This window comes from Macaca thibetana, chromosome 20 (genome assembly GCF_024542745.1).
Source record: "Macaca thibetana thibetana isolate TM-01 chromosome 20, ASM2454274v1, whole genome shotgun sequence".
Lineage (NCBI taxonomy): Eukaryota > Metazoa > Chordata > Mammalia > Primates > Cercopithecidae > Macaca > Macaca thibetana.
Window position 1 is genome coordinate 60,212,202 of NC_065597.1, and position 12,762 is coordinate 60,224,963.

Genomic DNA, 12,762 nt, shown 5'->3' on the forward strand with positions numbered 1-12,762 from the left:
CCCCAAACACACTCATTAGCCATCAACTACCAGTTGCCATCAATAAAGTATGTCCTGATACAAAATGTCATGGATGTTCACCCTGTTTTGCCCCCTCCTCAATGCAGAAGAAAATAAACAAGAGAATATTCCGGAATTCACAGCAACCCGAACCCAGATCACCATGTGAATCTTTGCAAAAAATAATCTTGCTGTTATTACACCTGGTAACAAGGGATCCACAGGTTTTCCTCTCCCTGATAAAAAAAAAAGTTCATTTGCAAAGAGGCTCCAATCACTCCCAGACCCTGAAGGCAAAGTCCGTGTTCTATTTCCACCCCTGGGGTCACTCTCCAACCCCAACTGGCTTAAAATGGGAGACATATCAAAATGTGGTAGGTTATTAAACATAATGATACCCTGCTAAAAAAACAAATAAACAAAACCAAACCCTCCAATGGGGCCCTGGAGGATGATTTTTCAACATTCCAAATGCAGCCTTCAAGGAAAGGCCCCCAAAACAGGACAAGAAAGTATTTTCGGATGCTAATCACCAGCTCCTAAGAACCAAGGCTGTTTCTCCTAATTCCTAAACAAAAGAGGAGAGAAACAGTCGTGTCCAGATTTGCCTACTGCGTTCACCAATAATCAAGACAGCACGAAACAGAAGTGCCTTCCTGGAACAAAAAGGCAAATCGCATTACGGAGAAGCTGAAGCCCAAAAGACTGAGGCTTAAACCACAGAAAGTGGACTCCAACCCTGTCAGGCTCCGCAGGCCACGTTACCGAAGAAAATTTGCCAGGATTAAATCCCCAGAGAAGAGCTCCACGTGTTGCAGGGAAGGGAGGGCAGCACCACAGCTACCAGGGTCCTGGGCGTCCTCAGCTGCACCCCAAATGTGACTCGAGCCGAGGGTCAGGTGGGGCACGTCAAGGGTGAACACCCCCCTTCTTCCCTGGTTCCCCCAAACTTCCCCCGCACTATTTAAGCAGAAAGAACAAAAAAGACAAAGCTAGGTAACCACAGAAGAGTAATGTGGCTTGTACGACAACTTCGGGGAGACAATGAAAGTCCCTTTCTACCATCTAAACCCCTCCCCAGCTCACCCCATTGGTCACAGACTATTTTTCGTGAAAAGGGGGGACCCTAACCACAAAAAAGATGGGAAAACAGAAGGAGAGAGACACCCCCTTCCCGCTCCCCATCTCTAGCGTCCCTTCCCTGGAAGGTTGTTTTTAATTAGAGGCGGGAACCCCAAAACAGGAAGGCCTCCTCCCGGAGGTTCTGGCCCGACCCTCCCCTCCAAAACCCCAGGACTGGGCACGCGGCCCCCCACGCTCTGCTCCGCAGGAACTGAGTCACCCAAGTTTTCCTCCATGCCTTGCACCCCCGAAAGGGGCTGGGCCGCTGGCGACGTGGGAGTCCCGGGCCCCAAAGGCCGGACGCAGAGCAGGGAGCGGGGTGCCCCAGGCGGCTGTGGGCCCGGTGCTTTCCGTCCCCGCCGGCCTCCCTCCCTCCCTCCGTCCCGCCGGCCCCATGCGGCCCCCCGCACGTACCCAGAGCGGGTCGGAGCCATCTGCGCTGCAGAAGCCCCGGAGCGCCATGCGGGCGGCGAGGGCGGCGGCGGGCACCGGGCGGCGGGTGATGCGGCCCGGCTGCTGGCGCGGGCGGCGGCGTGCACCGGACGGTGGGTGATCCGGCCCGGCTGCTGGCTTTGGCTGTGGAGGCGGCGGCGGCGGCGCAAGGAGCCGGGTCCGGGGCCGCAACGCCGCCTGGTTGGCCCGCGCGTCACGGGGATGCAGCGGCCCCGCCCCACCCCGCCCCGCCCCGCCCCGGCGCCCGGCTCACTTCGCGCGTCTCGGCGTGGGCAGCCGGACCCGCAACCTCTCGGCGCCCAGGGCCTGGACGCCGCGCCACCCCCACCCCAGATCCTCCGAGGCCCAGGCCCACTCGCTTGCGGACTGGCTCGGGGAGCGTTGGCTAGTCTTCCGGAAGCGCCTAGGATCTTTGGGGCCACACAGCCTGCGACCACTTTTCAAATCCTGTTTAACGACAGTATCCGTAACCAGGGGAAAATAACGTGAACGGAGCCCCCTACCTGCCTGGAGTGTGCTGGGCGCCTTAGCTGCGCCCTCATTTCATTCTGTACTATCTCCACGTTCATGCAGGAAGAAACCCAGGTGCAGAGAGGTTGAGTGATGATTCCCCCTGCCCAGGGTCACCTGGCTAATCATTTGCAGGGCTGGGATTTGAACCCGGTCCAAAGCTGACTCACACAGAAGGAGGTGGATACTCTTATTCACCTACCTTTTACAGATGGGGAAACTGAGGTTCAGAGAGGCGAAGTGACTTGCCTGAGGTCACACAGTTAGCAAGGAGTGAAAGTGGAAGTGAGATTCAAACCCATGAGCAGCCTGATTCCAGAGCACTGATGACCCAGAGGGCGTCAGTCTCTATCACCAACAGCTGTTGACCTCACCTGTGTGCAGAGCGCCTTTGCTTCTTCTCAACCTCTTTAAGCATCACTTAGAAATAACTAGGTTATTGATCCTCACCTCAGAGGTAAGGAAACTGAAGCCTGGAGACAAAATAATCATAGGCCAGGCATGGTGGCTCATGCTTGTAATCCCAGCACTTTGAGAAGCCTAGGCGGGCCGATCACATGAGATCAGGACTTCAAGACCAGCCTAGCCAACATAGCAAAACCCTGTCTCTACTAAAAATACAAAAATTAGCCGGGCATGGTGGCGGGCACCTGTAGTCCCAGCTACTTGAGAAACTGAAGCAGGAGACTCGCTTGAACCTGGGAAGTGGAGGTTGAAATGAGCTGAGATGGCGCCACTTCACTCCAGCCAGGGCAACAGAGCAACACTCTGTCTCAAAAAATAATAATAATAAGTAATAGGCATTCACAGTGACAAGGCTTCCTAAGGCTATGTTCTTAGCAATTTACACAAATTAACTGTGCAATCCTCACAACCCCATGAGGTAAGAGGTAGTATTATCCCCATTTTGCAGATGAGGAGACTAAGACCCAGAAAGACAGTAAATTGTCAGGGATTATTTAGATTGTAAGTGATTAAGCCAAACTTTGAACCCAAGAAGTCTAGCCAGGGAGGTCGGAAGTCTATAATACCATCTATTGTGCCATATTGCTTTTGAACTGTTGCATAGGCAGACAGCCAGAGACAGAGGAGTTAGGGCGAGGCCTCGGAGTGTAAATTTCACTGTGATATCAGCGATGCCTTTCTTTTCTCCTCTCCTCCTTAATCTCCTGCCTGATGTGTGGTTTCCATAAAACATGCACACAACAGCTGCACCAAATAAAACAAAGTGTGTGTGCATTTGAGACAGCCCCCCAACCACAAAGGACCTAGCGAGGGAAGGAGGAAGGTAGATAGGATTGTTTTCAGTGATTTTTTTATTGACCCAGGTCCCCCAAGGGTGAATGAGTTTCTAAGGGATAATTACTTTCATGTAATAATGCCAATTGTGCTGTTGCTTGACCTTTATACTGTCAACAAATATTTATTGAGCATTTACTACTATATGCCAGATGTTTTGCTAGGAACAATATAAAATTACTACTCTTTTTTTTTTTTTTTTTTTTTTTTTGAGACGGACTCTTGCTCTGTCGCCCAGGCTGGAGTGCAGTGGCGCCATCTCAGCGCACTACAAGCTCCACCTCCCATGTTCATGCCATTCTCCTGCCTGTGCTTCCCGAGTAGCTGGGAATACAGGCGCCCGCCACCATGCCCGGCTAATTTTTTTTGTATTTTTTGTAGAGACGGGGTTTCACTGTGTTAGCCAGGATGGTCTCCATCTCCTGACCTCGTGATCCGCCCGCCTCGGCCTCCCAAAGTGCTGGGATTACAGGCGTGAGCCGCCGCGCCTGGCCAAAATTGCTACTCTTATACAGCGTAAAAGATTGGGATTTTTTTGAATTGGGATTTTTTTTAAGTGTTTCTTATGGTAAGATGGCAGATGTTAATCAAATACTATATTTTTGAAAGGGTATTTACAGGCCAGAAGCGGTGACTCACGCATGTAATCTCAGTGCTTTGGGAGGCCGACGTGGGAGGTTCACTTGGTCCAGGAGTTCAAGGCTGCAGTGAGCTATGATCGCACCGTTGCACTGCAGCCTGGGTAACACAGCGAGATCCCGTCTCAGAAAAAAAAAAAAAAAAAGGCCGGGGAGGGGAGATATTTACAACTATGGTCACAGCTAGAAAGAAAAAGTGGTGACTAGGCATGGTGGTTCACGTCTGTAATCCCAGCACTTTGGGAGGCCAAGGCAGACAGATCACTTAAGGTCAGGAGTTCAAGACCAGTCTGACCAATATGGTAAAACCACATCTCTACTAAAAACGCAAAAATTAGCTGGGTGTGGTGGCAGGCAACTGCAATCTCAGCTACTCGGGAGGCCGAGGCAGGAGAATCACTTGAACCTGGAGGCGGAGGTTGCAGTAAGCCAAGATCATGCCACTGCACTCCACCCTGGGCAACAAAGCAAGACTCTGTCTCAAAATAAATAAATAAATAATAAAAATACAAATACAAAAATTAGCTGTGTGTTGTGGTGGGTGCCTGTAATCCCAGCTATTCAGGAGGCTGAGGCAGGAGAATCACTTTAACCCAGGAGGTGGAGGTTGCAGTGAGCTGAGATGGCCCCACTACACTCCAGCCTGGATGACAAAGTGTGACTCCGGCTCAGAAACAAAAACAAAAAAAGTGGGCAAAAGTGGGCCTAAGTTAGCAATTTACACCACCCCTGCTGAGGGTGAAAGTCAGAGAAGGCTTCCTGGAGGAAGAGGCTTTCAAACTGAGATACAAGGAATTAATCTGGGTTCCTGGGGCCTGGGTTGTGTTCTGGGCAGAAGAAGAGAGTTTGTAGCAAAGTTATGAAGCAGGGAGGGTCCTTGGAGGAAACTGAAAACAGCCTGGGTGGCAGGAACCCTGAGAAGGAAGCAAAAGAAATCCATCTGGAGCAGGAGAGGTCAGAAGGAGCCAAGGCAGGCAGGTACCTGTCGGCCAACAGCAGGGCAGTGGGAGCCACTGGTGGGTTTTAGGCAGGGCACAAGACAGAGTTGGATTTCTTTCCATGTTTTATTCATTCACACTTTATTGATCCTTTCAACAAATATTTATTGAGCAAGCACATGAAAACGTGCTCAACATCATTAGTCATCAGGGAAATGCAAATAAAACCCCAGTGAAATACCATCATACACCCACCAGAGTGACTGGAAAGAAAGACTGAAAATTCCAAGTGCAGACAAAGACGTGGATTAACGGGAACAGGCACGCTCTGTTAGGAGATGTATAAATTGGCTCAACTACTTTGGAAAACTAACAATTTGGCCGGGTGCAGTGGCTCAGGCCTGTAATCCCAGCACTTTGGGAGGCTGAAGCAGGTGGCTCTCTTAAGCTCAGGAGATTGAGACCAGCCTGAGCAACATGGTGAAACCCCATCTCTACAAAAAATACAAAAAGGTGGGCCAAGGTAGATGGATTGCGTGAGCTCAGGAGTTCAAGACCAGCCTGGCTAACATGAGGAAACCCCCATCTCTACTAAAAATACAAAAAATTAGCCAGGCATGGTGGTGCATGCCTGTAATCCACGCTACTCAGGAGGCTAAGGCAGAAGAATTGCTTGAACCCAGGAGGCGGAGATTGCAGTGAGCTGAGGTGGTGCCAGTGTACTCCAGCTTGGGTGACAGAGTAAGACTCTGTCTCAAAAAAAAAAAAAAAAAAAAAAAAAACAAATTAGCTGGGCCTTGTGGCGCACGCCTGTAGTCCCAGCTTCTTGGGGATCTGAGGCACAACAGTTGCCTGAACCCAGGAGGCACAGGTTGCTCTGAGCCAAGATCACACACTTCACTCCAGCCCCGGTGACAGAGCGAGACTCCATCTCCAAAAAAAAAGAAAACTAACAATTTGTATAAGTGAAACATACAATTACATAGTGACACAGCAATTCCACTCGCCTGCAAAAGAAAGGTGAGTTTACATCCACCAAAACACATCTACAAAAAGTGTTCATAATAGCAACAATATGTATGAATCCCACAAAACATAACAAGGAGCAAAACAAGCCAGACACAAATGAGCATATTTGCCATGATCCCATTTACAGGGTGTTCAACAATAAGTAAAACGAATATACATTATTCGAGAGCCAAGCGCCATGGCTCATGTCTGTAATACCAGCAATCTGGGAGGCCCAGGCAGGAGGATTGCTTCAGGCCAGAAGTTTGAGACCAGCCTGGGCAACACAGTGAGACCTCATTTCTACAAAACAAATTTCTATTTTTTTTATTTTTTGAGACAGACTGTTGCCCTGTTGCCCGGTTGGAGTGCAGTGGCGTGATCTTGGCTCACTGCAACCTCTGCTTCCCGAGTTCAAGTGATTCTCCTGCCCCGGCTTCCCAAGTAGCTAGGACTACAGGTGCGTGCCACCAGGCCTGTCTACTTTTTTGTATCTTTAGTAGAGGCGGGGTTTCACCATGTTGGCTAGGTTGGTCTCAAACTCCTGACCTCGTGATCCACCTGCCTCGGCCTTCCAAAGTGCTGGGATTACAGGCGTGAGCCACCGCGCCTGCCTCAACAAAACAATTTTAAAGATTAGCTGGGCATGTAGGCACACGCCTGTGATCCTAGCTACTCAGGAAACTGAGATAGGAGAATTGCTTGAGCCCAGGAGTTCCAGACTGCAGTGAATTGTGTGCAATTGCAACACCGCACTCCAGCCAGGGCAACAGAGGTAGACCCTGTCTCTGAATAATAATAGTAATATGTTGATCAAAGTCCCAAAATAGGAAGAAACGTCCTAGGGAGATGGAAATGTTCTATAACTTGATTTGGTGGTAGTTATGTGGTTTTAAATATACATATATACACACGCACACACATATATACACACACATACATATATATACACACACATACACACACATTAATATTTTAAAATTCATTGAGCTTGGCTGGGTGCAGTGGCTCATGCCTGTAATCCCATCACTTTGGGAAGCCAAGGTCGGAGGTCAGGAGTTCAAGACCAGCCTGGTCAACAAGGTGAAACCGCACCTCTACTAAAAAATACATAAATTAGTCAGGTGTCCTGGTGCGGCCTGTAATGCCAGTTACTCTGGAAGCTGCAGCAGGAGAATCACTTGAACCCAGGAGGCAGAGGTTGCAGTGAGCAGAGATCATGCCACTGCACTCCAGCCTGGGCAACAGAGCAAAACTCTGTCTCAAAAAAAAAAAAAATCATCAAGAGGACATTTAAAGCTGCTGTACTTTGCTCTATGAAAATTAAACTCAATTTAAAAAATTCTTTGAGATATGATCTTGCTCTTGCTCTGTTGCCCGGGCTAGAGAGCAGTGGTGCTCACTGCAGCCTGAAACTCTTGGACTCAAGCAATCCTCCTGCCTCAGCCTCCCAAGTAGCTGTGACTATAGGATACACCACCATACCTGGCTAATATTTTTTTGTAATGTTTTTTAAAAAGGGCTCTCACTATGTTACCCAAGCTGGTCTTGAACTCCTGGCCTCAGGTGACCCTCCTGCCTTAGCCTCCCAAAGCGCTGGGATTACAGGCATGAGCCACACTGTGCAGCCTCAATTTAAAAAATTAAAATAGAAGGCCGGGCGCGGTGGCTCACGCCTGTAATCCCAAGCACTTTGGGAGGCCGAGACGGGTGGATCACGAGGTCAGGAGATCGAGACCATCCTGGCTAACACAGTGAAACCCCGTCTCTACTAAAAAATACAAAAAAACTAGCCGGGCGAGGTGACGGGCGCCTGTAGTCCCAGCTACTCGGGAGGCTGAGGCAGGAGAATGGCATGAACCTGGGAGGCGGAGCTTGCAGTGAGCTGAGATCTGGCCACTGTACTCCAGCCTGGGCAACAGAGGGAGACTCCGTCTCAAAAAAAAAAAAAAAAAAAAAAAAAAAAAAATTAAAATAGAAAATAAATAAATGTGAGCCGGGCACGGTGGCTCACGCCTGTAATCCCAACACTCTGGGAGGCCCAAGCAGGTGGATCACCTGAGGTCAGGAGTTCAAGACCAGCCTGACCAATATGGTAAAACACCCTCTCTACTAAAAATACAAAAAGTAGCCAGGCATGGTGGCACATGCCTGTAATCCAAGCTACTCGGGAGGCGGAGGCTGGAGAATCACTTGAACCCGGGAGGCGGAGGTTGCGGTGAGCCGAGATGGCGCCACTGTACTATAGTCTGAGAGACAGAGTGAGACTCCATCGAAAGTGAAAGAAAGAAAAGAGGCCGGGCACGGTGGCTCACACCTGTAATCCCAGCACTTTAGGAGGCCGAGGCGGGCGGATCACGAGGTCAGGAGATCAAGACCATCCTGGCTAACACAGTGAAACCCCGTCTCTACTAAAACAAACAAACAAAAAAATTAGCTGGGCGTGGTGGCGGGCGCCTGTAGTCCCAGCTACTCAGGAGGCTGAGGCAGGAGAACGGCGTGAACCCGGGAGGCGGAGCTTGCAGTGAGCCGAGATCATGACACTGCACTCTGGCCTGGGCGACAGAGCGAGACTCCTCAAAAAAAAATAAAATAAAATGTCTTTTTAAAAAAAGAAAGAATGAATGAAGGAAAGAAGGAAGGGAGGGAGGGAAAAGCAAAACAAGAAAAGCAAGAAAGCAAGAAAGAAATTTATCGTGGGTCTCCTATGTGCCGGAGGTAGAGGTTGCAGTGAGCCAAGATGGCACCACTGCACTCGTCTGTCAGTGAGACTCCATCAAAAAAGAAAGAAAGAACGAAAAGAAAGAAAGGAGGGAGGGAGGGAGAGAGGAAGAGAGAGAAGGGAAGGGAAGGGAAGGGGAGGGGAGGGGAGGGGAGGGGAGGGGGGGAGGGGAGGGGAGGGGAGGGGACGGGACGGGAGGGGAGGGGAAGCAAAGCATGAAAGAAATGTATTGTGGGTCTCCTGTGTGCCAGGCACTGTATTAGTTGCTGTAGACACAGGAGTGACCAAAACAAAGAAGGAAGTAATTATAGACCAAACAAATTAGTCTACCATTTTCTAAAAGCAGAAACTGGGTTTAGAGGGACGAAGTAACACGTTCCAGATCCAACAACTGGGATGTGGCAGAGATAAGGCTCAGCTCTGCTCCTAACCACCAAGCCTCTCCGTGCAATTCTTTCAGCCACAGGCTCAAACCACCCTCTTTGCCTTCTTTCTAAGCCCCTCCCTCCCCATTAGGGGCTCTCATAATGTAACAAACCCTTAGACCAAGAGACTCTGGGCACTGCATCAAACCCACTCAACTGGCAGCAAAGTGACTGATGATTAAAATGCAAGATTTGGATTTTGGATTTCAAGCATCACTAAACTGGTAAATAGCATACAGAATGCCAGAGTTCCTCTTTTTATTTCCTGTAATCATAGCATTGTGTTCTTCTTCATTTATTTAGGAGTACTTTTCACTATTCGTAATCATTCATTTATTTATTTGCCCTATATGGCCTCCCCAGTCAGACTGAGAGCATTTTATTTATTTTTATTTATTTATTTATTTTTGAGATCCCTTGCTCTGTCGCCCAGGCTGGAGTGCAGTGGCAGGTTCTCGGCTCACTGCAACCTCTGTCTCCCAAGTTCAAGTGATTCTCCTGCTTCAGCCTCTTAAGTAGCTGGGACCACAGGTGAACACCACCACTCCCAGCTAATTTTTGTATTTTTAGTAGAGACCGGGTTTCACCATGTTGGCCAGGCTGGTCTCCAACTCCTGACCTCAAGTGATCCACCCGCCTTGGCCTCCCAAAGTGCTGGGATTACAGGCGTGAGCACCTGCCCCAGACTGGGACCTCAAAGCTGCTGCTATCTCTGACCTGAACTTCTGCACCTACCTCCTCCTTGGTCTCCCCACTTCTTTTCTCTCCCCACTACAATCAGAACCCCTCACAGCAGCCCCAGGGGACCTAGTAAAGCACCCTGCATACAGCCTCCAATGGCCTCCCTTTGTCCTTGGTATAAAATCCTGCTGGAAAAAGATACAACAATTCTACTTCTAGGTATATCACCAAAAGAAGTGAGGCCAGGCGCAGTGGCTCATACCTGTAATCCCAGCACATTGGGAGGCCGAAGCGGGTGGATCACCTGAGGTCAGGAGTTCAAGACCAACTTGACCAACAAGGAGAAACCCCATCTCTACTGAAAATATAAAATTAGCCAGGCATGGTTGGTGCCACATGCCTATAATCCCGGCTACTCGAGAGGCTGAGGCAGGAGAATCGCTTGAACCCGAGAGGCAGAGGTTGTGGTGAGCCGAGATTGCGCCATTGCACTCCAGCCTGGGCAACAAGAGTGAAACTCCATTAAAAAAAAAAAAAAGAAGAAGAAGTGAAAGCAGGGGTTTGAACAGGTATTTGTACACCCATGTTCACAGCAACATTATTCACAGTAGCCAAAAAGTGGAAGCAGGCCGGGCATGGTGTTTCCTCCCGACTTAGCTTCCCGAGTAGCTGGGATTACAGGTTCGTACCACCATGCCCAGCTAATTTTTGTATTTTTAGTAGAGATGGGGTTTTGCCATGTTGGCCAGGCTGATCTTGAACTCCTGGCCTCAGGTGATCTGCCCACCTTGGCCTCCCAAAGTGCTGGGATTACAGGTGTGAGCTACTGCACCCGGTCACTTCTTCTTTTCACATTTAATTACCCTAAGTTATATACAGGTCATATACTAGATGTATTTATGGTGTCTTGTAAGTATGTAAATCTTTTTATTTTTCCTCTCTAGAATTTCAGCTCCATGACGGAGGGATTTAGGTATGTTTTGCTCACTTATGTACTCAGAACACTTCGACCAGGGGTCAGCAAAGCTTTTCTGTAAAGAGCCAGATTGTAAATATTTTAGGCTTTGCAGGCCCTGCAGTGTCTGCCACCATTTCTCACATCTATCATGGGAGTGCAAAGGCAGCCATAACAAATACATAAATAAGGCTGACCGGATGGCTCACACCTATAATCCCAGCACTTTGAGAGGCTGAGGTGGAGGATTGCTCAAGCCCAGGAGTTCGAGACCAGCTTGGCCACCAGGGACTAACCCCTAGTGAGAAAAAGTCAGGTTTATTCACTTATTAAAAACAGGAAGAGGATGGATGGCGGTTCACACCTATAATCCCAGCACTTTGGGAGGCAGAGGCAGGAGAATCGCTTGAACATGGGAGGTAGAGGTTGCAGTGAGCTGAAATCATGCCATTGTACTCCAGTCTGGGCGACAAGACCAAAACTGTGTCAGAAAAAAAGAAAGAGAAGGAAGGAAGGAAGGAAGGAAGGAAGGGAGGGAGGGAGGGAGGGAGGGAGGGAGGGAGGGAGGGAGGGAGGGAGGGAGGGAGGGAGGGAGGGAAAAGAAACTATATCACTACGAAGGAAATTTTTTCCTCTTGCTTGGAAGATCTGGGCACCTGGATACCCAGGCACAGGAATTTAGATAAGTGTTCCCTGAACAAAAAGGTCACTTGAAGCCAGGAGTTCAAGACCAGCCAGGGCAACATGGCAAAACCCCATCTCTACAAACTATGAAAATTAGCTAAGCATGGTGGTACACGCCTGTATTCCCAGCTACTCGGGAGACTTAGGAGGATTGCTTGAGCCCAGGAGGTAGAGGCTGCACTGAGCTGTGATTGTACCACAGGACTACAGCCTGGGCAACAGAGTGAGACCCTGTATCAAAAAAAAAAAAGGAGGGAGAGGAGCACATCAGAGCAACTGAACAACTATGGGATGCTTCACCAAAGAAAGGCAAAAATTAACTTCTAAAGTTTAATAAATGTGGACCTTTTTATTCAGAGAATACTTATCTGAATTTCTGTGCCTGGGTATCCAAGTGCCCAGATCCTCCAAGGAAGAGGAAAAAATTTCATTTGTAGTGATATATTGTCTTTTCTTTCTGGTTTTTTTTGTTTGTTTGTTTTTGTTGTTGTTGTTGTTGTTGCTTTTGTGGTTTTTTTGGAGACAGAGTTTCACTGTTATTGCCCAGGCTGGAGTACAATGGCACGATCTCAGCTCACTGCAACCTCTACCTCCCAAGTTCAAGCGATTCTCCTGCCTCAGCCTCCCAAGTAGCTGCAATTACAGGTACCCGCCACCATGCCTGGCTAATTTTGTGTTTTTAGTAGAGACGGGGGTTTCACCATGTTCATCAGGCTGGTCTCGAACTCCTGACCTCAGGTGATCCACCTGCCTCGGCCTCCCAGAGTGCTGGGATTACAGGCGTAAGCCACTGCACCCGGCCTGTACTGATATATTTTCAAACTGCAAATTATCTATGTATGATTTTATGGAACAAAGTTTCTCAGCAAGTCAGAAAGCAGTGGTTCACAGTAGGAAGTCACCATGGCACTTTACAGTTGCAGTATCCTTGGTAGAAATATTATTTCCTGTTATCTTTGCAGATATCTTTACCTGGTTTTGAGGGGCTTTACTTTTTTGCTAGAGAAGGTCTTGCTCTGTTGCTCCTGATGCAGTGCAGAGTGCAGTGGTGCGATCATAGCTCACTGCAGCCTTGAACTCCTGGGCTCAAGCAATCCTCCTGGCTCAAACGATCTGCCTGCCTCAGCCTCCCAAAGTGCTGCGATTACAGGTGTGAGCCACCATGCTTGGCCTTTTTGTTTGTTTGTTTGTTTGTTTGTTTATGACAGGGTCTCCCTTTGTCACCCAGGCTGGAGTGGCATGGCATGATCAGAGCTCACGACAGCCTCAAATTCCTGGCATCAAGGGATCCTCTTGCCTCAACCTTCCTAGTAGCTGGGTCCACAGG

General features: G+C 49.0%; 2 protein-coding genes across 2 annotated transcripts in view; one reads left to right on the plus strand and one right to left on the minus strand.

The window, feature by feature from the left end:
- The window catches only part of ABCC1 (ATP binding cassette subfamily C member 1), a 197,366-nt gene extending 195,616 nt beyond the window's left edge, over positions 1-1,750 (minus strand). Inside the window, exon 1 of the mRNA XM_050774061.1 lies at positions 1,537-1,750. Within this exon, the coding sequence (XP_050630018.1) occupies positions 1,537-1,584 (48 nt within the window). The 5' untranslated portion in view covers positions 1,585-1,750. The remainder of the gene's footprint in view (positions 1-1,536) is intronic.
- Positions 1-12,762, plus strand: part of CEP20 (centrosomal protein 20) — a 345,441-nt gene that overhangs the window by 264,754 nt on the left and 67,925 nt on the right. The gene's annotated exons all lie outside the window — the stretch shown is intronic.